Source organism: Engraulis encrasicolus, chromosome 1 (assembly GCF_034702125.1).
Source record: "Engraulis encrasicolus isolate BLACKSEA-1 chromosome 1, IST_EnEncr_1.0, whole genome shotgun sequence".
In the NCBI taxonomy this organism is placed as follows: Eukaryota; Metazoa; Chordata; class Actinopteri; order Clupeiformes; family Engraulidae; genus Engraulis; species Engraulis encrasicolus.
In genome coordinates, this window is record NC_085857.1 from 42,647,226 (window position 1) to 42,674,725 (window position 27,500).

Sequence of the window (27,500 nt, forward strand, 5' to 3'; positions counted from 1 at the left end):
TGTCAAAGGCTCCTTGAGCCACCATCTTTGGCTAATCCCATTGACCGAAATGTTTCATTTTTACAAAACTCTTATTTCCATGGCTCTGGATGTTTCTAATACAGTTATGAGAACAGGGGTGTCATTTCTTGACAGTGTCCTTTGCTAACGATGTTTCTAAAAAGGCATAGTGGGAATAGTAGTAAAAGTGATAATTTCCCCGCCTTATCATGAAACCATACACCATGTTTTTAAACACTGATAATCACAGCGTTTGGGAATTGAACATTTGGTTCAAGTAAGACTTTCTTCCACAGAAGAATCACTGTCGAGACCGAGACAGAGACAGCTACCTCCAGCAGGGGGAAGAGGTCCTTGTCCTCATCCTTCAGCTCGTTCCACTTCTGGATGAGGGGAGGCATCAGCTTCTGGATGTACTCCTGAAAATAAGAGAAAATAATATGCAAGAAAAATTAGGTCTTTCCCCTTTCGTTGTTAAAACGGTAGTTCAGCTGTAATTTACAAACTTACAAAACGTTCTACCTCCAACGGGAGTATTTCTCTTGCCACATAAGTATATTGTACTTAATGGTACTTATTAAATACCAACCATGAAGCAACAAACTTTAAGTTGCCTCTTTCCTCTGGGTTTTGAAGGTGTTCGAAAATAGACTATGAGACAGACTTCAAATTCTAGACAAGCATGATATACTATGCACTCCAAGAAGTCCATAACAGCTGGTTAAATTAGACCAGAACCAGATAGACCAATACGCATCCAATCTAAAATATCAAATGTGTATCAAACGTTTATGCATTGTTAGGATTAAAGCAGAGATTGCATATATAGAGAACCCCCAACTTAATGCGTTGCTATGGGTGCCAAACGTGAACAGGTTCCAGTCTGATTCAAGGGGTGTGTGGCGTTACGTTATACATTTCAATGGAACGGTCCTCAGGTCTGCAAAACCCCTCCCACCCCCTTGCGAAACTAGTACCAATGATCGTCTATTACAGTAAGATAAATCAGACTCTGACTTTTTCCAGGATCCATGTGATGTCAGGTGAACACCCCTTTAGGAGAACTTTGGTTAGGAGACTTCTGGAGTCTAACAGTTGAGAATAAATGGAGTCCCCTTAGCGCTGTAGATGGCGATAGCACACATCTTGTGCAAGCCACCACCAAACATCACAGAAAAAAGAAGAATGACAAAGGACAATGCCCCCTTGGGAGACCAAACTTGAGAACACTCCTTTGCATGAGCTGGGGGGAGTTTGAATGATCTTTCTCTACAAGACGATCATTGCTAGAACCATGGAGAAATTGGGCCATTGACACCTCTCCCTTTTCGATTCGGTTCAAGTCTAAACTCATCCGTACCGGCTGGTTGAGATGGTGTCCCACGGAGTCGGCCAGCGTGCCGATGGCGTCGTAGAGGATGAGCAGGTTCTTGTGCTGGTACTTGCCGAAGGCGAAGACCAGCGTGTCCAGGATGAAGCTCAGGTAGGGCACCAGCTCCGTGCACGCCTCCTCCTCCAGGGTGGCAAACGCACTGCAGGGGAGGACCCAACAAGAGGTGTTAGAGACCAGCCATTTACACTTTATACTTAGAAAGGTTAAGACTTACTCCTCCTCTTCCTCCTACTCCTCTTCATCATCATCATCAGACTTTATTCCAAACTAAAGGTCCAATTAAAAGAAGACACACAAGGACACATACCTATTTAATAAAAAAGCACAGGGTATATACAGAGATTCTTAAGTTGTATTTACTACCTTTTTACTACCTTTTCACTACCTCCACAATATTTTTTTACTACCAACACGACGTCAAACTGCAGCAGCATAATGTAAAGTAAAGTGACGGGGTAAAGTAAAGAAATATGCTTCCAAAATTAATTATTGAAATATTTCCTCACAATTTCAACACTGGACACAACTCACCAAATAGAGAGTGAAAGAAAGAGGGACAAACAGAACATGGAACCAAAGGGCGAGAGAAAGAGGCTTTGTAGGTGTATGCGAGTGTGCATGTGTGTATAACAGACTTTTTGAGCAGCTATAAATTGGACCTTGAAATAATGAGCGAATAATAATGTGTTAAATGGGAAGAAATTTAATAATAAAATTATGTTTAATAGTGCAAAAACAATATTTCATTAAAAATGAATAACTTAACTTAAACTTCAAAATTAGACACTAAACAGAGAGAGGGCGAGAGAGAGAGAACGTGAGAGAGAGAGAGCACGAGAGAGAGAGAGAGAGAGAGAGCGAGAGAGCGAGAGAGCGAGAGAGAGAGTGTGAGAGAGCGAGAGAGAGAGAGAGTGTGAGAGAGCGAGAGAGAGAGAGAGAGAGAGAGAGAGAGAGAGAGAGAGAGAGAGAGAGAGAGAGAGAGAGAGAGAGAGAGAGAGAGAGAGAGAGAGAGAGATGTCCAGTTGTTTTTTTTGGACGATTGGTTTAAACTCTCGTCAAACATCAGCACGTAAGGGCCGGCACGATTTATGGCCTCGACTAGTTGCCTCTTGAAATATGGGGCGATCCCAAATTTTATCATATAGCCGGTCTTGTCCTTGGCCAAAGCGAAGGATTTGGCAATTTGGGAGTCGGGGAACATCTTGACAAATAGCTCTGCAATGCCGTCATTGGAGTTGAAGGAGTGGTGTTTCGAAGCCAAATCTAGACACCACAGTACCTCGGCCTGCAGTGTGGCGGTGGTGGAGAGCAGTTGATTCGGAATGCTGTTGATGGGAGCAGGTGAGGTTGAGGTACCGGCGGCGGTAGATGTGGTCACGGTGCTGGAGGTTGAGGGGGCAGTGGAGGTCGGTGTAGCACTAGTCCCGGCGCAAAACAGTGACAGCGGTAGCTGCGAGTTTCGTCCGCGCATCTTTGTCTGGTGGCTATTTGAATCCATATGAGACTTCACTGCCTTCACACCTATCCACGTAATGTTTATAACTTTTTTACAGACGTTACAATACGCCTCTCGGCTGTTGCCAACTACTGGCCTAAGCCAGTCTTTAAAAGAAGTTTCCTCCAGCCAGAGGTCTGAAAACTTACATTTGCCCATATCTCTCAAGTAACGCCATACAAACTTCTCAAAAGAAGAAGAATAATGTAGCAGTTGTGTAGCGATGTGTCGGCTGCAAATGCGATATAAACAACTCTGTAGATTGGCGGCAAGCGGAGCCGGTCGCCAAGGCTACTCGGGGTGCGTTTCTCAAACCAAGGTTGCTAACTATGTTAGCTAGCTCTTGTTTGCAATGCAATTTCCCATTGGTACTGAGCCATGTTGCTTACTGGCTAACACCTACGCTTTTGAGAAATACAACCCTGATTGATTCAACGTATGCGCGCAAGGTACAAATGAGTCCATTCAGGTCCTAGTCGTAACATATAAATTCACGCTAGTTTATCAATTGTTGTTTGTCAATCCAAAAAAAAAAAAAAAACATATTTCATACACATTGTGGAGGTAAAAAAAAAAAAAACTACCTGGTCAGATGACGTTTATTACTTTTTACTACTTTTTACAAGCCTTAATTTGGTCTAATTTCATTTACTACCTTTTACTACCTTTTACTACCTTTTACAACCCCGCGGCAACCCTGAAGAAAGATGATAAATGAAAAAAAGGCCAGAGAGAGCATTCCTTTGTTTGCTTTAATTTTTCCATTTCCTTCACGATGCCAAACGCACCATAATGCACACAACAATTCATTTCTTTGTTTTTACCTACATTTAGATGCAATGTGCAAGATTAGAAATAGTCTACGCCAGGGGTGCTCAGACTTTTTCAACATGTGAGCTACTTATTGAAATGGGTGTGTGGAAGTGATCTACTGGGGGTTCAGGGGAGAACATTTGAAAATACAGATGTTAGAAATGCAATTTTAACACAATATGAACATGTATTTGTAGGCCTATATAGGCCTACACATCAATAATAATGAAAGGTGAATCAGCGTTGAATAACAACCTCATACAGACCTTTTTTGATCACAAAGGGAGACCATAGTAGGCTATCAAGTTTATGATAGGCTAAATGTAATTTTCATAAATGAACATAATATTAATGAATTTATTGATGTGCCCTCTTGGTTTCCGGACAGATTTTATGTAACCCCCTTTTCACTTTAATATGAGTGCAGAGCTATTTTCTCCCTCCCTGAAGTGTTATTTCATGTGTGCATGCTTGCTGTCACCTATTTGAAGGGTTGTTGGTTTGGGATTTCGTGGAGGACTTTTTTAATGCCGCTGTGAGAAGTAGACAGAACAGCGGTTAGCGGGCGTTTGGCGTTTTCACGTGGATGATATTGTCTTCGTGGACGTTACAGACATCCCTAGTTCCAAAAAATAAACAAGGAGACATCTACTGAATTGACCGAAAAGCGCGCTCTCTGTCTAGCGGCCGCGCTGAACAGACCATTTGAAAAGACGCGCCTGCACTCAGGTTAAACAGGCACACATCATTCACTCTCCCCTCGCACGCGTGCCTATGAAATCTAATCGAAGTAGCCAACTCCACGCTCAATGCGGGAGTTGCATCTTGCCTGCACTTCTCAGAGCATTGTTTAAAAGGGGGGAAAAAGCAGGAGATTCCCGGTGTTCGGGCTATTGTTTTCTTCTCTGGCTGTTTCTTTTGAGCGGTGACGCTGCCTGTACTAACTGAACATATAGCGCACGGTATCGGCAAACGTCTCGTGCCGTCCTATTTTTTTGTGCTCCGATGTTATGACTTATGAAGAGTTTGAGTGTGGCGCTTGACAGTTATCCTCCTTATCTGAAGACGTCGTTGTGTTTATGGTAGGCTATTTACAGTGTAGACGCCTGGAGTTAGCCTGTCAGATTCTGGGTATCCATAGGGAACTTTTTTTTTTTTTAAGTGTCTTCCTACGATCTAAGTGTCCTCCTACGATCTACCAATACTGCCTCCGCGATCGACTGGTCGACCGCGATCGACCTATTGAGCACCCCTGCCCTACATGCATTTACAGTATTAGCTAAGTCCTGAGTAGGCTCGAGTAAGCCCTTGCCCAGACTTTGTTAACATAATGCAGCGGACCAGTAGCACAAGTGAGAAAATTAGTCATTTAGATTCTGCTGCAACGCGTTTGACATGTTTGTGCATGGACGTTTACAGTCTTCCATGTCCATCTCCCTATTTACTGAACCAGCAGATCTTGACTGGTAAAACCTCAGTCAGGTAGATGGGGGGACTGTTTAGAAGACAGACACAAACACACACAGTATTTGAATCAACCTGTGTTGCCTGCTCACCACCAAACACCCACAAAACTAACGCAAAACACAGACAGACACACAGACAGACAGACACACAGACAGACACGCACACACACACCAAGTCCCAGACAAATGCCAAAACTCATGCACACACAACACAAGAGGCCCCACAGCCCCACCACCACCCCCATTAGTGCGTACCTGCAGGCGGCCTCCTACACCCTCTTGTTGCGCACACACACACACGCACGCCAAACACACACACACACACAGCCCAAGTGGCCACACAGCCCCACCAGTGCGTACCTGCAGGCGGCCTCCTGCACCCTCTTGTTGCCGTCCAGGATGCGCTTGAGCAGCTCGGTCATGAGGGGCTTGAGGTGGGCGTCGGGCGGCTGGCTCACCACCCAGTGGGCGTAGCGGCTCAGCGTCCAGCAGGCGATGGAGCGCACCAGGGCCTTCTTGTCACACAGGCACTGGATGAGGTGCGGGATCAGCTCGGGCAGGTAGGGCACCATGCCCTGCATGCAACCTGGGGAGAGGGGGAGAGAGAGAGAGAGAGAGAGAGAGAGAGAGAGAGAGAGAGAGAGAGAGAGAGAGAGAGAGAGAGAATGTGTCAACCAGCGCCTTCGTGTCACAGACCAGCTTGGGCGGGTGTGGCAACGGCACCACACCCTGCATCCGACCTGGACAACAGCAACAACAGTCAAAGAGTTTGTCAGGGAAAAAAAAAAATCAGAGATGATCAGACACTTTGCCCTCCATACAACCTGGAGGACGTAACAGAGGAATTTATCAGGAAAATGAACTGCCGTTTTGCTTTTCCTTATTTTTTTTTGTTCAACAAGTGAACGCTTGCAAGCTACACGCTCTTCATCAGATTTTTAAAAAAATAAAAGAAAAAGCGAAACGGGACCAGGTGTGCGGACATTCAACGAAACCAAAGTTAGCATTTTAACTTCTAAAACACATTTGACTGGTCAGTGTGACAACTCCATTCAAAATTTGAAGTACAGTATTGCTAAGAGACTGAAACTGTAAGAAGAAAGGAGAAAAGAAAAAGACACAAAGACTTGTCACTGACTTATCACTAGAAATAGTCTGTCGGGAACCTGTATACAGCCTAAGAAGCACATTAGTGTACTACTTGTTAGTAAAAACCAATGCCCAGCATGCAACCTGAAAGTAATCCCAGCTGAGTAGTGAGTAAAATCACTACCAGAGTATTGGCATCATGCCTTGCATGCGACCGGTGGAGGAATAACAAGACAAGGACTCTTCAGAGAAAATCCCTATAAAAAAAAGTATTATGACCCAATTACTACCAAAAACAAAGTCCTACAGAGACCCATGCCTTGCGTGGCGTGCAACCGCATACCAAAACAGTAGAGTACAAGTATTCAGTAACATGGCTAAAAACAGGGAGCATCGGGCGCAATGCCCCGCACGCAACCTGGAACAGCACAGACAAGGACCCGACAGTGGCAATCACTAAAAACAGTGTGTTGGGAGGATTCAATGTATGGAAATCACTTAAAAAAAATAACAAATCGCAACAAAACTAAACACCAACGGAGACCATGCCCTGAAGTTACAAATCGACACTGAAATAACATTGGTAATCAATATCTGTAAAAAATAACAACAATAAAATGGAGAAAAAAAAAGGGAACAAGAAACTTTTAATCCCTTTACCCTCCGATTTTAATTCGTCTCATGATGCATCAACTTTTTGCCAAGAGAGACTCGATGAGTCCTTACACTCTGCGACAACAATGACATGCTTTACAGGTCCTTACACTCTGCGTAGGGATGCACCGATACACATTTTTCACTTCCGATCCGATACCGAATTTGGATATCTGCCGGTACCGATACTACTCCGATCCTATACCAAAACCACATATATGCATGGGTTTCAACTTGAGGTAGGCCCAAGTAGACTATTTGGTCAGAAAAGGAAGTCAGAAGAACAGGAAACCAATTAATAAGTAAAAGAAACAAGTAAAAAAGTAAAAATCTTATCCTGAAAACTAATATGCAAGTGAAATTAACATTACACCTGGCTCAATGTCAGTATCAGAAAAATTCCGATACTTTAGGAAAATTCCGATCCGATCCGATCCGATCTCTGAATCATGTTGATATCTGAACCCGATACCGATACACCGATACCGATATCCCATCCCTAACTCTGCGACAGCAATGATATGTTGTTAACTGTTTGGAGTCCTTACCCTCTGCGATGGCGCCCAGGACCAGTATGCCGGACTCCTTGATGACCCAGTCGGGGTGGAAGAGGAGCCCCTTGAGCAGGGGCAGCAGGTGGGGCAGCAGCTCGTCACGGAACACGTTGGCCAACACGTCCAGGGCCGCCGCCGAACACTTACCTGTCAACACACACACAGCACAGTTCCATTTAGACTCAGGTGTTTCACACAGAACTAACATTCTTAAAAACTTCTAAATAAAATAAAAATGCGGTCCTGGAGCTCGTTTCTCGACAGCGTCGTTGCTAACTAAGTTAGCAGCTTACTTGGTTGCAATGCAATTTCCCATTGGCAACCTACTAAGTTGCTAACTGGCTAGCAACAGCGCTTACGAGAAACGTCATTCCAAGTTAAGTGACTTCATGTCTGCCAGGAGGACACACAACACACAGTTGCATCATGCACACATTTGCTGTAATTGTCTGAGAGTTGCAGACCTACTAATATATTCAATTGTTAACCAACATGTCCCATGAACATTTACTTATCAGCAACAGCATGCACACACACACACACACACACACACACACACACACACACACACACACACACACACACACACACACACACACACACACACACACACACACACACACACACACACACACACACACACACACACACACACACTTCGATGGACCTGTCTGACCCGGAGCATCAGGGACACCATTGGCTTCCGACGATTTCTTTGGCCGGAGGTGGCAACCCAGCTAACATCACGCCCCTGTGTTTGGTGTTACTTACGGAGGTTCCAGTCGGACAGCGTGTCGTCGTCATCGTCCTCATCCTCGTCGATGTCCTCCCCCTCCTCGCCCTCGCCCCCCTCGTGCTGCAGCGTGATGGTGCGCGACTTGTGGAAGCGCGGCTTGATGTCCTGCTCGCTGTCCGGCACAGTCTCGTCCTCCTCCACGTCGCCCTGGACACGCACAAATGTGAGCAAGACAGAAGCACATTTCTCACATAACGAGCAATAAAGGGGTGCATTTCTCAAAACCATAGTCACTAACGACGTTAGCTACTTCGTTGTTTGTAATGCAATTCCCATCTGGCAACTACCCAAGTTGCTAACTGGCTAACAACTACGTTTTCGAGAAAGCCCCCCCCCCTGAAGTGTCTTGAGGATTCTCATTCATCCAGGTCGAGTACACTTCTAGAAGACACAGAACCGAGATGAGTGCACTCGGATGTTGAGAGCATTCATTCACAGCAGAGGACCAAAGAAATTTTAAAAAGGCAACAAAAAGGCTCTCCATTTGATTCATTTTGAGTACCACTTGAGAGAACGACCCCCAAACCCTACTTGGGTGATGAGTGTCTACCTCCAACTGTTCACTCGAGAGGAGTGAAACAAAAAAAGCGAATGAAATCTTGAAAGGGAATATTCCACCCTCACTCACCTTCAGAAGAATGATGTCGATCTCGGAATACTTCATTCCATTCACAAGGATTGGGATCAGTCTGTAGAAAGACACATTGAATCACATTATTTAACCGCAAAAACTAAATTCTTCAGAGACTTTCCCCACAGAACTTCAGATCATTTAAGATCACTGATCCAAAGACGAATTGCCACTGCTATTAGACCCTGACTGTGACCATGACTCCCAGTTTGCGTTCTCCCACTGTGGTGGTGTATGTGGTGGTGAGGGTCTACTCACTGGACAAGATGGCAAGTTTAAAAATCTAGTTAGTGTTTCTTTAAGCCCACTGTGGCGTGGTGTTGTGTGGGGTGGGGTGGTGGGGAGCTACTCACTGGACGAGGTGTCCGGACAGGGCCTCCTTGCAGATGGGCTGCTCCGCCAGCGTCAGCCAGAACTCACAGGCCTCCAGGGCCACGTTCTCATCTGTATCCTGCGTACGCTGGAGCATGTACTGGAGGGACACAGAGAGAGGACATTAGTCCATGAAGCATTTTGGTTTTAACCATTATTTTGAATTCTGTTTGCTGAAGTTCTTCTTGCTCTACTAGAACATGTTTGGTGGTCGTGTAGCAGACGCCTAGGTGTGTTTACCTGGATGATGCTGTGCATGTGGGGGATGTGTGGGTGTGTTTACCTGGATGATGCTGTGCATGTGGGGGATGTGTAGGTGTGTTTACCTGGATGATGCTGTGCATGTGTAGGTGTGTTTACCTGGATGATGCTGTGCATGTGGGGGATGAGGCGGTCGATGCGGACCTCCAGCAGCATGACCAGGGCCCGGCACACGTTCTTGCGCACCTCCGAGTCCTCGTCGGCAGCCAGCGCAAAGAGAGACTACACACAGTGGGAAGGGACAGGGTTAGCAACACTAGTGTAGTCAGTAAAAGTAAAATGTGTATGCACACCCTCAAGTAATTGGCAAGCTGGACCAAGAAGCACAACAATAAAAGGAACAAGAAATAAATCTCTAGCAAAAATTACGGAAATTATCATGGGGCCTGGCAAATGTTCAGGTCCGGCAAAAATGCCCTGGACTTATTTCAGAATTTTTCATTTCTGTGCATCATAATCATTCTTCAAAAACAGAGTGGAAAAAGGATTCCCAACCTCTAGGTTATCCAAATCAAGTTCGTCACACAAGTTACTATCTCTATACCCCAAAAAGCAGCTCTGAGAGAGGTAAGGCGAGGCACAACCACCCAGAAAGGCAGCAGCAGCACCTCAAGAGAGGCAAGGCACGAGGGCCAGGCAGGCAGGCAGGCAGGCGGCCAGGCAGCAGCTGTGGCAGCTTGTCATTCTCACCTCGATGAAGGTGTCAATGTTGTCCATGAGCGCCTGAGCTCGGCTGATGATGAACTGATTAACGCATGCGATAGCATGGGACCTGAGGAGAGGAGAAGGAGAGGAGGGACGGGAAGGGTAAAGAAGATTAATCGCAACTGCAATGTTATAACAACAATCTTTACTGCCCAACAAAGGTTAAATGCAGTACATTCAGTAAAAATGCAGTACAAAGTGCAGACAAAAAAGCAAATTAACTTCATATACATTTTCCCGCTTCTTATTTGAGGGGAAAGGGGTCTTGACCGGTTTCCACAAGACAGAAATTAGCAGTGGTGCTGTACTCTGGCATACTTACATACGCTATGCATGTGTATGTTCATTAATGTAAAATGCCCTGAAAAATAAAAGTCAAGTGTACTGTGAAGTTGAATAATTGAACCAGCACTGCACTGGCTCTCCACCACAAACCTGATCTTGGGGCTGTAATGCTTGAAGAACTGCAGGAACTTGGGGATCATGATGTTGAGGGGCCTGTTCAGGGCGTCGCTATCCAGCAGCTCCGAGGAGTCTTCACAGATCTTTTGAAGCGCGCCAAACGAGCCCTGAACACAACACACACAGAGACAAGAGTCAGAGGACACAGCCTCACTTCCGCACCCTAGTGCAGTGCTTCTCAACCCTTCTTTCTTTCTTTCTTTCTTTTTTTTTAATGCCCCCTGACCTCATTATACACATGCCAATGCTACTACGCCGGCGGGTCAGATTCCGGCCCGGTTCATTTGCCGATCCTTCCCCATCTCTCTCTCTCCCCACACTCACTTCCTGTCATAATCTCCTCTTTCCCATCAATAAAGGCACAAAAGCCCCTAAAAATGTGTGTATTTTTTATTATGAAAACAGCACTGGCTAATAATAATTTTCTGTGTGCCATTATTGATTACGCTGTACGATTATTATACAGCTTTCCAGATTGATGTGATGGCCTCCATTCACTTTGAATGGGCATTCCATTCCCTGTACATTTGTGGCTGGGTGCCCCCCTCTCAGTTGTCTTGCTCTCAGCACATTCCAAGGGCCATCTAACGCTCCCTGGGGGGCTGTAGAGCCCCCATTGAGAAACACCGCCCTAGTGGCCATAGAAATGACATCACATAGACCCAAGTAAGCAAGTGAACCTGACCCCACTGACCACATTGGTCAGGTCAACTGCAACATGACTTTAAGCATTGGTGTTAGCTTGTGCTTTGTATTTATTTATTTTAATTGTCCTCCATTTTTTCAGAGTAGTGGACATTGAGGCGGTCACCTATTTTTTTTTTTTAAAGAGAGCCCTGGCCAAAAAAAGCAGCATATGTGCTGAGAGGAATTTGTGCTGCTGACTTGGGAAGTTACTAGGAATTGTGCATTCCTTAGGCATGACCACCCAGCTTAAACAAAGTTTGTTCTAACTCATTGTGGGAGAAAGTCCCAGACCAAATACAAGTGATAGAAGTGATGCAAATTACAAACACACTTTCAGGCTATTCTGTACTTTTCCAAGACTTTGGTAACAAAGTTTCTTAGGAAAATCTTACTGAAATCTCAAAAAATGCACTGAAATCAATTTTTAATGGGCCGCACGTGCCCCAATGAGGAAGGCCTAGTAACACCCATGCTGCCTATGGTTATGCAATACCCGTCGTACAATTCTATCACTCGCAAAAAAAGCATCGCTGATGACATATAGCGACACAGACAGACATCCCATTAATGTATCCCAGGTGTCACGCATGTCTGTCTGGCTCTGGAGGGACAACGATTCTGCACTGTAATTCGTTGAGTAGTCGTGTGGCAGAGGAGATTTTGTGTGTGTGTGTGTGTGTGTGTGACAGCGGCAGACATTTGGGAACAGATTATGTAATAAACCTGGGAGAGATTATACCAGCTAAGCTTTTCGGGGACTATTTTGTTTGTTTTGGGAGTAGGTCGCTTTTTTCCACACTACGGTTCAGCAGAGTCACTGGATGGACGGACAGGCACGAGATTTATCTCCCTCTTAATCCCAAAATCAAATTTCACTGAGGGTTCAACACACAACAAGTCAAACCATTCGCTCCCTGAATTGCCCAGAAATAATGGAGCAGAATTTCAACATATTTCATTATACATTACACTGCTTTGGGTCATTTTATATAGTATACCAAACAGCTCAGTCAATACAATATCTTAGAACCTCATTCTGATTTTTGGCACAGGGACTTTGGACTCTCAAAGGGACGAAATAAATATACACACATATATGTATATACATGTATATACACTAAAAAAAAATCCCAATATTCTCAGAAATTGTTCTTGATTATTCTGCTTTGCGTGTTAGAGATGTGAAAATCGACGATTTCCCACAAATTCCTTGACCTATGGTAACCCTGTGGCCTTTTAAGATGGAAGAAGACAAGGAATATAGGAGGGGTGATAAAAGAAAGAGAGGTGCAAAGAGAAAGATTGACACCGATGTGCAGAGGGAATGGTGGATGTGGGTGGAGAGAGAGAGAGAGAGAGAGAGAGAGAGATGGAGGGATGGACAATGAGGAAGACGGAGGGATAAATGATAAGACAGAAACAAATGGACTCGGGGTAAGCCAGAACACTGCTGAGAGGAAGACTGAAGAGGAAGAGTAGACAGGAAGGTGGAGGAGAAGAGAGAGAGAAAGAAAGAGAGAGAAAGAGAAAGAGAGAGAGAGAGAGAGAGAGAGAGAGAGAGAGAGAGAAAGAAAGAGAGAGAAAGAGAAAGAGAGAGAAAGAGAGAGAATGAGAGAGAAAGCGCGAAACATGGAGGGATGCACAATGAGGAAGACAGCGGAGTTAAGGATGGACAGAGAGAGACAGAAAGACGGAGGAGTGATCCAAACTACGGCTTCTCCTGTCTCCTCACCTCGCAGGTGTTGTAGTCCTCGGAGTTGAGCAGGTTGCAGAGCTGGGGCAGCAGCTCCGGCCATGTCTGCAGCTCCCCCTTGGAGGCGATGGTGGTGATCAGGATACCTACACACAAACACAACACACCGTGCAGACATTAGATTCAATTAGCCCTAAAGAGGGTCGCACAAGACAGAAATGCATCGGCTTCATATCCCATTTACTAGGGGTGTAAATCACAGCCTCCATAACGATACGATTCAATAATCGATATCTTATTATTCAATTATTTTCGATACTCAAGAATGCCCCACGATACTATACCATACGATTCGACTTTTTTCCAATTACTTTTCCACTTCTATTATGTTATGGAGCTAGGGCATTGGGCAGATGCCAGATTATTTATTAGATTAGATTATTTTCGATACTTAAGTTATGGCAAAGAATGCCCTACGATACGATTCGATTCGATCGTCAGATTATATCGCGATATATTGATACATTTCGATTATAATTTACACCCTTACCATTTACCAAAATAAAGGACTTTTAACTTCACGTCAGAGTGACTCTTACCTACTCTCTGCTCTCAAAATTTGCACTTCTCGACACTGATGAGCGCCTGAAGTTACTTGATACCCCACACATGCAACTCCTACACAAGTGCACATCTACAGCGCTAAGGAGACTCCATTTATTCTCAACCTCAGGACCCCGAGGGTTTCCTAAAGGGGCGTTCACCCGACATAAACCGGGTACAAGAAATTAACTAGAATGACCCATCTCTGTCTACAAGACCTCTGTGTTGGTCTTTCATCATTTCAACATGTAGTAGTAGTATCCATCTTTCTCGTCTCATTAAGTTCAGAAAGAATTTAAGTCCTTAATGTAAAGCTTGACGCTAAAATTTTCTTTTTAATGGGTAGGCTTATCCCCCAAAACAATGGCTACATTTACATGATGTATTTAATTCAGAATTAAATAGTTCCGTCGAGTTTACTTTGAGGTTTCATTTAATTCAGAATTGTGAAGTGTTTACATGACGTTTTCAAAGTGGAATTAAGCTTTATTCAGAATTAAAGTGAGTAAATTCTGAATTAAATGTCTCATGTAAACGAGGCCAATTCACCTTTAGCTAAGCTATGCTATAGAATGTTGATTGACCCATCACAATAAAGCACAGCAAAGCTTGAGCTTTGACAGAGATCAGACCGTTTCTGACAGCCATGCAGACGTTTCAGCAAACTATTGTAAGTCATACATTTCTCAATATTGCTGGAAATTGTGTCTGGGTTATTTGTATACAAGTTTCCCTGCAAGGTGGTAGGGGTGTTGGCTCCCTCCCCCCTTTCCAAAAACAGCCAAATCCAAACGAGTGTCATAATTTGAACAGTATCGCAACAGACTAGACACTTCATGGATCAACAAACTTATATACTATAACTATACTTATATATGCTCCAATCATACAATTATTCAACTTGTGTAACTTCACAGCAAGGTTGTAAGCAAACTTTAGCCGTGTTAGATTATACATTTTGGTCCTCTAACCATCTGTCATATCCTGACTGCGTTTTGATTATTTGCTGGATGTTAACTTTGCTAATCAAGATACAAACACTCAACGTTAATATCACCCATTTTTGTGTCGCTGTAGGTTTGAAGGTGGTCACAGCCATCATGTTGGGTAATTTAGTCCGCAGTTAGAGACAGCGCTCTAAGATATGAAACCAGAATCATTGGTTATTGGTAGCTTACAATGATGTAGTTTACAATATAGACATATCTATTGTTTACCTGGAGTGACTGAGAGCCCCCAACAGCTGAACAACTGTTGTACATGACAATTTAGAAAATAAATACTTACATCCACAGCATTAGGAATGGAATGTGTTTTAGAAGGAGCGAACTACGGCCATAACCCCCGTTGTTATCAGAGCATAGAACGTTTATCTGTCCGACCGGGCAACAATAACTCAGCAAGGGAGACTTGGCCAACGTTTAATTTCACGGATAAAAAGAGGGACAAACATCTCATTCAGGACAAGATGTGTGCCAATAGCAATAAGCAATTGAGTCAATGGCTGACGGCTGTAAACAAACAGGCAGCAGCAGACTCTAGTCTGTAAGCATCTGAAACGAGTGGAAACATCCCATTGCATATGGCCGAGGCTCTTTATCCAGGGCAGCATCCAGTGAACTGGGGACAGGGTCAGGTATCCCTGGAGCGAGCCACGGATTAATGTCTCCCTTAAGGGCACCACAAACATAAGACACGTGCTCACAGCCACGCTCAAAGATTTTCCCTCATTTAATGCTACATTGTTGCGTTACAACTTGATTATGATAAAGGGCCCAGTCCATTGGGGATAATGATTATGCACATTGTTCCTATGGTTCGCATGGCTCTTCAATCAAAGACGGCCATTTCTCATTCATCCATGTCATACACTGTAGCTGTGAGCAATTGGATAACAATTACATGCTGTCCCCTAATAAAAAACATAGACCTTATGCAAACTTCAGTGACTCATGACAGGGCATTGGTTAGTTCCTGGAACGATGTGGGGTCAAGTTGCCTCGCTCAACTCCTTTTCAGCCATGGTTAGGGAGACTGCCCTGTGCGCACACTACTCTTAAAACTGGAAACGGTGGGATTTGAACCTGCAACCCTCTGATCCAAATATGAATTGCCACCACCGTTAGACCCTGACTGTGAACCATGACCCCTCTTTGCGGTTTCTTAACTTACCAATAGTGGCTCGGATGAGTGGGGACGGATCACCAATGTTGTTCAGACACTCTCTCTTGATGAAGTCGGCCACGGCGGGCGGGAAGTTCTGGTAGTGGGCCTTCACATTGTTCTTGAGGATCAACCCACTCAGTGAGCGAGTGGGCTCGTCTGCGAAAGGCAGGCAGGATTGCATACGATTATGAGTAGAAGACCACCACACCAACAAAAGGAGCTGTTTTTCGATTGCGAGTGGGCTTGTCTAAGAGGGGTGGGCGGGATTTCAGTAGGTAGGAAAACTATTCAAGCAAAGTCAAAGTATGCCGTGCTATGAGTGAGGTGTGTTTAAGAGAATTTAACACACAATGAGACTTCAGTGGTTACCTTCAGACTTCAGGCTGGTCAGGACAAAGATAAGGTAATTGTTGAAGTCAGGATACTGGTTCAGCTGTTCCAGTTTCTGTCAGGGCAGTCAAAGAAGTGTATCAGAAACGTAATGTTGCACCAGTCTCTCCACATTCTCAAAGAGAATACATACACCAACTACTTGGAATAGTATCTATACGTTTTATTTCCCTTCTTTAACTACAGGTCAAGGATACCTCTTGGACAGCCCTCTGTGTTGCCGTGTCTGGGGACTGAGAATCCTTCAGGAGCTGCAGCACCTGCTGCAATCCCTGCTCGTCTGGTTGCCACTCCATCCTGTGTGCACCAGCATGCACATGCACAAGAACCAACACATAGGAAGCGCACAGTACAGACGCACAGAGCCACACACACGCACACACGAAGCAAAAGCACAAAAACGAAAAGGACGGATGAGTGAACTACACAGGGCCTCTACAAGACATGGGAACTAATGAGATGCAACAGGCAAAAACTATCATGATGAATAAAACGCAGACAAACCAATTGATGACTGGCTTTGATAAGGCTGTCTGTATTCGCGTGTGCTAGTGCAGTCGGTATTATGTTTGACATCTAACGTGTGTCGTGAATAGAAATTCAGTGGAATGTAACAAGGTGGTTGCTACCGCACTAGACAGAATGGTGGCTAGCAACAGTCACCCGCCTGGACATTTACACCGGGCGAAGGCTACTTACATCTTTAACCTCAAGTTTGCATTCCCAATGTCACAAACGATTCGTTTAGAGAAGTTATAATACTGTAAACGTTAGCAGGGCCTCGCAATTACCTAGCTAATTCGCCAGCAAAGTTGCTGCCTTGTGCGCAGGGCACTTGCGAGGGCTAGCTCATTAGCTTATTGTAGCTAGCCGGCTAGCACTACATCCCATCCGCTACCTAACGTTGGTTGTTGGCTGCAGCATGCAATGCGACTTAGCCCGCATTTTATTCTGTAAGGAATGGCGAGTACCGAGGCCATTTGCAACGTTACAGCTGTGTGTGTAAAACTAACGTGACGCAGTGTTGTGCCTGTAAGAAATTAGACACACACATTGATGCGAATCAATCTCAATCTTCTAAGATTATGTAGTTTCTCAAGCGCCGTCCTCATAAGCATGGACATCACGACACTCCCTGGCCTGACAAGGCCGTCATCATGGCCCAGTTTTCCTTGGCTAACAACAAATATGCCCCCGTCTGGTTATAGTTGCCAAAAGGATAAAAAGCAACGTCTAGTTAGTGACATAACTGTAAACATATAAACGACAAGGACAAGAAGAAACATGAAGGCATTTTCAATCATAGTCGTTCGCATGAGCGTCTATGTTGCAATCGTGACATCTTTCTCGCTTGCTATGCTAGCTGACTAGCTAGTTAGCTAGCGCTAGTTGAAATGTTGAAAGTGCCGCCAAAGACACACTTACCTGATATCGCCTGTTTGTAAAATCACTTGTATATTTATCTTCTTGTTAATGCGTTCTTCGTAATATGACTTCTGATTGTTACGGCAGGGTGCTGATTTTGCGTGTTTCTGATCGCTTTGTCTTTGCTTGAAACCTGTGTTTATCTGTGACTTATTTAGTCACCGGTGGTTGTAGCTTCTAATACGTAGGTATGACTGAGGCAAGCGAGTGATCCCCTATGAACCTACCCGGCTTCCGTAAATCGCACCAATTCGAGATTGTCCAATCAATGCTGGCTCTTTCTCTCACATGGGTGGCTTCTCTGCCAAGGTTATTTCAATAATGACCAACAGATGGAGACAAAGTCCTAAGGTAAAACAAACTTGTTGCTACAGGGCTGGGTGTGACTGAAGTTCAGGCCATACAAACAATAACCTAATCAATCTGTGTCTTTGTGCCTCATGGACAGATTTGTTTAGGCTGTAAGGTGGTGCTTAAGGCATGGCTAAAATGTCCAGGGTACGATTTGTTGAAGAACCAGAAGGGGGGATACGTTTAAGCATTATCAATGGAGTTACATACCGCAAATATTAAAATCCTCTAGGAAAAGTGGAGGTATCAAAACCCGAAGGGGGGACAATCCCCCCCATCCCCCCCCTACAAATTGCACCCTGAAAATGTCTATGCATGTTATGTATGTAGTGTTATCAGGCCATACAAATCTATTGTCCTTCCTGGTGATATAAAGAAAATAAGAAAGCCCAAGTGGGAAACTCCAACTCCCATTGTCATTGTGGTACAGCACTCCACAGCACACAAGTAAACACTGCACACTGCACACAACACAATTGCATTTATGCCTCACCCGTGCAAGGGGCAGCCCTCAATGGAGCCCCAAGGGAGCAGTGTGGCAGGACGGTACCATGCTCTGGGTACCTCAGTCACTCATGGAGGAGGATGGGGGAGAGCACTGCTTAATTACCCGCCCCCCAGCACCCCCCCCCCCCCCCCCCCACCACCACCACCACCACTACTAACCTGACGGGTCGGGAGTCGAACCGGCAACCTTGGGGCTACAAGTCTGACGCCCTTACTGCTTACACATGACTGCCCGGGTCAAGGGTGCGATTTTAGGCCGCATTTGAGGTTAACATTAGTTATTCTTATTACTATGCTTCAGAGTGGAATTCTCCTTGCACTACCAACTAACGTTGTAGACACAGGATTAAATACACACACGAAATACATTCATCAATGTAATCAAGTCTTTATTATTGTTTTGTTTTTCAGACAGACATGCATGTTCAACAGAGATTATGATTCATGGTTAAACTTTTGACCATATTCAGAGGAAGAAAAAACAATTCTCAGGCAATATACATATACTCTTGATTCTCTTATAGCCTGGCACACCGACTCCTGTGTTATGAGACAACAATGAATGTGAAAAAGGCAGGAACGAGTGACTCTAATCTCATCCAATCAAATCAACAGAGAGAGCTGATCTCACTCTTACTGCATCCCCACTTGCAACATGCGTTGGACAGGCCCACCACCACGTCTCTGCTTTTCCTGTTGGAGGTGCGTAGGGCTTCCAGGATCTCCTCTGATATGAGGGAACGGGCCTGGCGGTTGAACACGGAGGGCATGTCCTCTGCGTCGCCGCCGGCCCAGGACGGAGCGTCTGCCACCAGGTGGGGTTTGTAGGGGGAGGGTCCAGCGCCTGAGTCGGAGGAGCTCCAGCGGTCTGTGCTGTCACCTGTCTCTGGAGAGGAGAGGGCCTCGTTTTCCAGTTCACCTGTTAACACAGCAATTATGGAGAACAAACAAGCAACATCTTAGGTCAGGGATGTCAAACTCAGGCTCGGAGGGCAAATATGGCCCACAGTCATTTTATTTGGCCGGCGAGGTCATTTCAAATGTGTACTACAGTTGGCGCATGTACACCACAATCTATAGTGTAACGAGACTTGAACATGAAATTTGGTGTCACAGGAATGTAGTGGGCCCATGCCAATGAAACTGCTTAAACTCCTATGCAACACAATATGTGCAGGCACATTTGAACTAACATATATGATTGGACAAAGTGTTTGTCAAATAAGTGCATGCCCGCACAAATGTAGTCCATTTTTAAACAAAATAAATTTTGAGTTTGGTCCGCAAGTTCGTTCCAGATTTTGATGTTGGTCCTCAGTCCATTTGAGTTGGACACCCCTGTCTTAGTGGCTTGTCCACACAACATCTAGTATTCAACATCAGTGTTTCGGAAACACTGTTTCCCAACCTTTATTTGTCTTGCATATACCTTAAAGCCTTTTTGCCATACCACGAGTACCCCCCTCACCCATACTTACTATGGTTATATTGGTAATAAATCCCTTAATGTGCATGAACAAGACATTTGCGAATAAATGTCTAACAACTTTCTCATTTTACTTACTACATGCCTTACAAATTACTTACACGGGCATTAATAATGTATGTATTAGTGCTAATAGATGTAAACCTAAAATAAAGTGTTACCGCAACATTTGTGAGTTTTTAGAATGAGAAAATGGGGCAAAGGTTGAAAAACACCACCCATAGCATGAAGCTCTGGTCTCTAAGACCCCACTGTCAGTTACTCACCAAAGTACAATGTCATACAATGTTAGAAATGAGTGGGCCTTTTACACCTGCTGTTTCTTGGGCGATCATTTTTTCGAAAGTGATGTAAGAACAGAATAACATGGTCAACAAAAGTATGCATTTGTGAATACTCTATTACTACAATTTAACAAACATTTAAGTGAAACCATGAGCATAAATAATGTAAAAAAATACCAAGTATGCTTTCTATGAAGCCAAATGTGTATTTTTATAGATGTTGAACACTAAACATTTCACATCTAATTAAAAAAAAACTTTTTAATGAAGCCTGGTTCGTTTTGTTTCTTTAGGACTCGTAATGTGTCTATCTTCTTTTAGGCCCACTATATATATAACGTAATTTGAAATATATACAGTGGCCTATATTCCAAATAAATAACAGAACACTGAATACACACTTAGACCGCACTGCACTGGGCATCTCTACACTTTACCTGGCATTCCCAAAGAGCGCTTCCAGCGCGATCCTCCGCATGTGAAGATGACTGCTCGGATGAACTCCCGGCCACACAGTTTCACGCCGTAGATGGGGTGGCCCTCGGTGGCCTGGGAGGAGCCCACCAGGGCAACCAACAGCACGACAGCCAGAGTCATAGCCTTCCACATCATGCTTACTATTTGGTGGCGGGGACTAGATTGACAGACAATTTTTTTTTTTTTTTAAAGACAAAAAGACGAGATTGTTTTTTTTTTCAGTAATCATTAACGCTAATTTCCTGACATCTCATCAACATACAGTAAAAGGCCTGTTATACCACTGAAACAATTCAATTAATTTATAAATGAAGAAAGGTTTCCCATCCATGACTTCTCAATAGCAAATAGGATGAATACTAATGTCTCTCCTCTACCAATTACCAATACCAATACCAATTAATTAAAAAGGTAACACTTTAGAATAACAGGCGACTATAAATCACTTATAAAGTATTAGTAACACTTAGTTAATAATGAACTCATAATGAACAAGACATTTACAAATGTTTGTAAATGATTAAGGAATAACATGTAAATACTATTATAAATGATTTAACTTAAAAAAAATATCCAATTGCATACTATGGCCTGAAATCTACATCAATAGCAAATAAAAACGGTCGACTTCTTCTCCTACCTTGAAGTTGATGTTCCTTTTCCTTAAGGTGAGATGAGATGTTCTGCTTTCCTCTGCTGTTTCTCGCCCCTTTTATATACAATTCAGAGCTCGAAGATGCGATGACCTCAGTTGCCATCTTCATCAGCAGATACTGTTTTTTTTCACACGATTACAGAAGACCTTTTGCCAGGACAATAGTGGGACTGGGGAATTTTGTAATTAAGATCCCCTATCTGTGTGGAAGTGATGTCACATACCCAATGGGTGACCTACGGTATAATCTAATCGCCAGTGACCTTTCACTCCCCCTACCTCAGTGCCACGCGATGCCACCTCGGACTAGGCTTTGACTTCCAATCTGCAACCCCAAAGGCCAGTGACGCACCTCGCATGATATTGTTCGCTGATACATTTGTTTGCATGTTTAGAATTTTTTTTGTATTGGAGACATATGTGGGAGTCACTGGGGGTGACTATGAGGGGGCATGTCATACATGGCCTGTAAGATTATGAATAGGCCTAGATCTGTTGGTTTCTCAAAAGGCAACCTGGGCAGCTGCTTGGGAGCTAGTTCACTATTACAAGGCATACTGATGGCTCATGGGGATTCAAGGTTCGAGTCCCGCCAGAGTCATTTCTCTCTGCCTGTAATTTTCTGTCTTGTTTCAAACTGTCCTATCTGAATAAAGGGGGGGGGGGGTGGAGTCAAAAACCTAGTGGAAAGCGTTATCAATGGATATGTGATATATGGTTGGTGGTAGCCTATATGTGGTAATGGTTGTCCATCCGTGTCCTGACCAATGGGCCAGTTGTCCCAGGCTCACCTTCTTTATGCATACAATGCAATTGGGGTCCCCAATTGGGTCCCACTGACATTGTATGCATAACAAGGGAGGGCCCTTTCAGATGATTTTTGTCCCAGGCCCAGTCAAAACTGTCAGTACAGTGTGCTTACTACGCCCCTACTTGAGGGTGAACAGAAAGGCCAGAGTTGTAAGTGCAACAAAGATTATTAAGTGCATAATGCTTGACCCCCCCCCAACACACACTTACACACAATCACACACTCACACACAATCACACACACGCACACACACACGTGCGCGCGCGCACACACACATGTCCAAAGTGTCCACAATGTCTCACTACTGTCTACTGTGCCTAAGTTAAAAAATATATATTTTCTATTAACAATAATATTTGACTGCTCAGAGACACCAATATACAGAGCAATGTGCTGAATGGTGTATAAAGCAGGAATTCTAAACTGGAAAAGTCTTGGGACCAACAAATTATGGTCATTAAGTTGTTTTTCATATATTTTCAAGGGCTTTTGAGTCTTTATTATTTAATAGGACAGTGGAGAACAGTCAAGAAATGGGTGGGAGAGAGATGGGGAAGGATGGGCAAATGACCCTGGCCGAAATCGAACCCGGGTTGCTGGTGTAGCAGGCCAGAGCCCTTGCATCCAGGGGTGGGGAACCTTTTCATTCGAAGGACCACTTCAAATTCCTCCAAGCGCCGTAAAACTCCTCAGAGGGCCGTACTATGAACATTAACCTTTCCCCCTGTACTTTAGGCCTATATTGAAGGCAGCCACCTTTACAACAGACCCCACCTTCTTTAGGTCCCCTGAATATAGCTTAATTGTATTGCAAATGTATTTTCTTTACAATGTCATACTTCATGCGAAGCTGTATAACACTGAAATTATATCGGGGCCAGAAAAAACGGCCTCAAGGGCCGTAAATGGCCCTCGAGACATAGGTTCCCGACCCCTGCGTTAGAGCCACTTTAGGGCCATGGTCACTAGGTTTTGACCCACTTTTTTGTTGCCCCCATTGTCAGTCATACCAACAGAAATGGGTTTGCTCTTTGCAGTGTTTGCGCAGTGACCAAGGACCCCTCCACGAGTCGCGACCCACTTTTGGGTCCCAACCCACCAGTTAAGAAACCATGGTATAAAGTGATTCAAGTTTTGTGCCCTGCACCTTTAATCTGGGCAAGGTTAAAGGAGGACGCCACTACTCATAATTCATGGAGCAGTTGACATTTCAGTGCCAACCAAGATAAGGGAGAGAAAGTGATGGAAATGTTGTCTTGCCGCAGCAGTCAGCAAGACCAATGACCCTCTGGGGCCCCCGCCTGGACACATGGAGACGTGTCATCTATGAAATTGTAAATGCTTATGAGCAGTGAGCTTCCAGCCTGCAATGCATAGGCATACAGTATAATTATCATAATCATCATAATCATCACCATCATTTTTTTTCTCCTTCCTCCTCGTTTTCCTCTTCTTTTTCTTCCTTCTTTTCTTCTTCTTCTTATTACTATCATGGTGATGATCATAGGCCTAATTATATACTTTCATACTTTCACAGAACCAAAGCCCATAGTGCTGTGCAAGCTATGCTATGCCATATGCTATGGCTGACACTGAAAATTAGTGGCAGTGACAGGCAGGAGTAAAGTCCAATTGGTATGCAGATGGGGGGTGTGTTTGGTTACATATAGGTGGAGCTGATGATTGACACATGGGTAGAACAACTAGAAATGTAGGATACTTTCTGACAAATACATGGTCCAATAAACTCTGAAGGCATGCTTGCAATGTAATTTCTTTGGCCAATAACACTGGGCAAGAGGGCGGGTCTTACACCGGGTGGGTAGCAACAGTTGCCCGGGTGAGGACGAGGCGCCATAGTCACGGTAGTCCTGGCGACAAGAACCCAGCAACGAGAATCAACAACAACAACCCGAACCATTAAGTGGGAAAAACTCAACGACAAACTAAGAAAATTCATTTGGAAAGAAAAAGGTGAATCATCACAACTTTGAAGGTCCTAAGCGATATGTGTTCTACTGGAAAGGATAAAGATAGTTGGTATTTTACTGCCTGAATCTGTTTATTGCAAAACCGAGGTGGAGCACTGCAAGAGCTCTATGCCTCGCCAGGCAACTAGTTAGCAGCTAGTCGCCTTCCAAACGCAGACGGTTGTTATGACGATGTCAAATCCTCGATCGTGGTACAAAATGGCGGGTGATGTATCATGAGAGGGGTAGTTTTAGCTCACTACATAATTGTTTTACTCTGTTTGAGGTCTGTATTAAATAATTACGAAGTCACTACTGTACGCTAAGTGTTGAGGACGTTTAAAATGTGTGGTATGGCCGCACGTGCTGTGTCGAGTACGAACAAGTGACACTCCAGTCGCAGCATTTTTAATGTAACGTTTGCTCGTTAATAATTCCGACCGTTTGAATTGTTATTAGTGTAATGTGTATAAATGAGAATGGACTAAATGCTTTCAGCTCTTGGATGGTCACTTAGATGGAATCCAGAACATTTCAGAAACTTTTTTCACAGACAAGTGAAAGTCATCGTGGGGCCATATGTTTGCCACATCGTCCGTCAGGGCTGTCACACTAGGGAGTGATATGGGCGGATTTTTAAAGGGGGTGGTGTCCTTGCATGTATAGGGCGTGATTGACACTCTTTCTGTCCAATTGAAGTGCAAGATCAGAAGTAAATGCCCAATAAGGACACGGGCATTGCTCTGGTGTCTTTTCCGCGTTAACAGCTCTTGCTACTCACGAGGTGGTGAGAACAAACCCCAAAGTTACCTATTACGCACTCCATTGAAGTCAAGAATGCTCAAAGCCTCTGTTTTAGTGCTGTTTTAGCCAAGCACAAAAGACAACTGATTGTTTCTCTAGTGAACTCAACACCTTGTTTGATATACAACTTATCTGCGTTGTCAAGATGTCTGTGTGCAAAGGAAGAACTGAACAGGGTTACAAGTTGACACGTACAGTACATACAAAGATATTGTATTCCACCAACTCTGTGCGGCGCTGTTACAAAGTGACATGGTCGAGTCATTTGTGTCTTTATTGTTAATGTGTAATCCTCCACATGTTCACTCCCCTTTGTGAGTGCCTGATTTGTACAAGTTTAGTTAGTAGATCATGATCTGATCTCTATTATAGAGTTGGATAGACAGGGAAATTACCTCAATGTGTTCCTTGTCATAGACAGCATTTGACGGACCTAAAGCGTTCAACGTCTCTTGCTAAGCTGAGAATGAAATGATCATTGTTAGCGTCCATTGATATCAATGGGCTGAAGCAACCCCCCCCATCTAGAAAACTATTGCCAGGTTATATGATGACGTGAGTATCAGGTTTTATCAAAAGTAAAAGAGTGAAAAATGAACTGAGGAGTTCAGGTTAAGAGTCAAGATAATGTCACTTGTAGAAATTAAAAGGCTCACTTCAGTTGGTGTTGGACACAGTGTCATAATTTATTGACATTGAGTAGCAGACTTTGTCCACAAAGGCTTTCTGTTCCAAAACAGATAGGATTTCTGTCCTCACACGCTGTCCCGACTCCTCACCTTCACAATCAAAATGTCCATCCACAACAATATGAAACACTGACTGAACCCATGCATACAGGGAGTAGACGGCCATCCATGCAAACAAGACGCACAAGCAGATCTAGACCTGCAAAGGGCTGGCCGCACTGTGCAGGCAGACATAAAAACAAGGAAGTAGATACACGCAGCATGCATGTGCACTTTGCCATTTCAATGCATTCTGGTTAGAATTTCCTTAGCAGAATGCATCATAATTTTGCATTGCGCATGCGTCCTGCTCGGTCGGCTCAGCACGGCTTCATCACGAACAAGCCCATTGTGTGCCACTGGTCATTGGAGTTCCGAATTCAAATTAAAACCCATATTGTGCTTTATTAGCATGACCGTTACGATATAGTGTCGCAAAAGCATACAAATAACAAAACAACAGTGTGAATAGTGTTACCTTAACCAATCAGTAACAGACTTCGGGGATGAGTTCTGCATCACCACTCTCAACTGTTTGATTGGCTGAACAGTGAGCGAACCGAGCCAAGAGGGTTTCGCCAGACTAGGCGTGGAGCCAAAATCTTTGGGTGGAGTACATAGGATGGCGTCGCCAGGCTACACTTAAGCCACCACTGACTGGTGATGCATAGCTGAGAACCAACACTAATATTTGTTCACCTTGCTGTCTTAGGTTACAAGTGTAGAGCAGCTGCTGAGTTAGATATGTTGAAGTTGGTGGAACTAAGACCTATGCACAAGGTTGAAGGCATGTCTTCAAGCCAGGGATATTCCTGATTTCTTTTATTGCAGACAATCTTAAAAAGTGTTCTAACCTCACATGTTTCTAGGGCAAACTTCTGTCTTCATCAGAGGCCTATTAGAAACTGGTATAGCCTATTCACCGCATACGGCAGTGAAAACGGTCGTCTGATGAAGTTCTCCTGCGGAAACAGATATCTAGTGGTAAAACAAGAGAGAAAAAACGTGTTAAATGATGAAAGAAATCAGTAAGTAAATTAAAACTGAAGCTGTAACGAACCTATACAAATTTCACCTGGTCATCTGTCCAGGTATTGTACACATTTTGTGTGAATGGAGGAGCTTAGTGCATACAGGTGATAACAGTGAACTGTATTTGGACAGCCAGTGTAATGTGGACCCAGTGAAAGTCCAAAGTTTTTGTTTCCATTGTGTACAGTCCACCATACTATGGTGCGATACCTCCATTTTCAAATGACCTCCTCACTGGCTATGTTTCTGTTTTAAGGCCAGAAATTGACAGACTGCTGTGGACAGCAGGGGTAAACGTGTCAACTTAGTTGCATTTCTGTTTACTTTAGATGTCGACTAGCATGTCTGAAGTTGCCTCAAAGCTCTCTAATATCCAGTTACAACAAGCCACTCGTGTGTGTAGGGAGGATTCATAACATTCAGTCTGACCAGGGGTTGGCGTTACAAGCAGGGGTGAAAGTAGTTTTCATGTCTTACCGTGCTATTTGTGCAAGTCTTCCTAACAACTGCACTTCTAATGACAACATCAGAAAGAGCGCAAGCAAAATTAACATGTGCGCGACAGATCTTCTATATCACTGCATGACTATTTCGGGTAATTTTGAGCTATTCTCTTCATAGGACACTTGTCTCAAATGTCATGGTGTGGTTGTATGTTTGGGTTTTTGGCCAGCATTAACCTGTGCACCGACTGTAGATGTTATAACGGTGCTGCGCACCTGAGATCACCTGCCTACTTT

At 44.1% G+C, this 27,500-nt stretch overlaps 3 protein-coding genes across 4 annotated transcripts in view; 1 reads left to right on the plus strand and 2 right to left on the minus strand.

The window, feature by feature from the left end:
* tnpo2b (transportin 2b) overlaps nt 1-17,857 on the minus strand; it is a 26,962-nt gene extending 9,105 nt beyond the window's left edge. Inside the window, exons 1-15 of the mRNA XM_063202667.1 lie at nt 17,656-17,857; nt 16,428-16,527; nt 16,210-16,285; nt 15,847-15,996; nt 13,111-13,217; nt 10,665-10,798; nt 10,215-10,296; nt 9,624-9,746; nt 9,245-9,363; nt 8,889-8,949; nt 8,236-8,407; nt 7,459-7,611; nt 5,528-5,753; nt 1,361-1,532; nt 333-419 (exon numbers count right to left, since the gene is read on the minus strand). Coding sequence (XP_063058737.1) covers nt 333-419; nt 1,361-1,532; nt 5,528-5,753; nt 7,459-7,611; nt 8,236-8,407; nt 8,889-8,949; nt 9,245-9,363; nt 9,624-9,746; nt 10,215-10,296; nt 10,665-10,798; nt 13,111-13,217; nt 15,847-15,996; nt 16,210-16,285; nt 16,428-16,526 — 1,761 coding nt within the window. The 5' untranslated portion in view covers nt 16,527; nt 17,656-17,857. The remainder of the gene's footprint in view (nt 1-332; nt 420-1,360; nt 1,533-5,527; nt 5,754-7,458; nt 7,612-8,235; nt 8,408-8,888; nt 8,950-9,244; nt 9,364-9,623; nt 9,747-10,214; nt 10,297-10,664; nt 10,799-13,110; nt 13,218-15,846; nt 15,997-16,209; nt 16,286-16,427; nt 16,528-17,655) is intronic.
* Nucleotides 17,858-19,041: 1,184 nt separating this feature from the next.
* On the minus strand, nt 19,042-20,892 carry rln3b (relaxin 3b). The gene is made up of 2 exons (XM_063223847.1): nt 20,721-20,892; nt 19,042-19,432 (listed from the first exon to the last, which is right to left on the minus strand). The coding sequence occupies exons 1-2, from the start codon at nt 20,890-20,892 to the stop codon at nt 19,122-19,124; spliced, it is 483 nt and encodes a 160-aa protein (XP_063079917.1). The 3' UTR covers nt 19,042-19,121.
* Nucleotides 20,893-24,076: 3,184 nt separating this feature from the next.
* The window catches only part of rfx1b (regulatory factor X, 1b (influences HLA class II expression)), a 44,269-nt gene continuing 40,845 nt past the window's right edge, over nt 24,077-27,500 (plus strand). For both annotated transcript variants that reach the window (XM_063202674.1, XM_063202682.1), the window contains exon 1: nt 24,077-24,200. The gene's annotated coding sequence lies outside the window, so the exon portion shown is untranslated. The remainder of the gene's footprint in view (nt 24,201-27,500) is intronic.

What these genes read in the sequence shown, in the direction of transcription:
- rln3b (XM_063223847.1), bottom strand. Translation starts at nt 20,892, where the DNA reads ATGTGGAAGGCTATGACTCTGGCTGTCGTGCTGTTGGTTGCCCTGGTG. An exon ending in GCGCTCTTTGGGAATGCCAG is followed by an intron (nt 19,433 to 20,720) that starts GTAAAGTGTAGA and finishes CTGTGTTAACAG; the next exon opens with GTGAACTGGAAAACGAGGCC.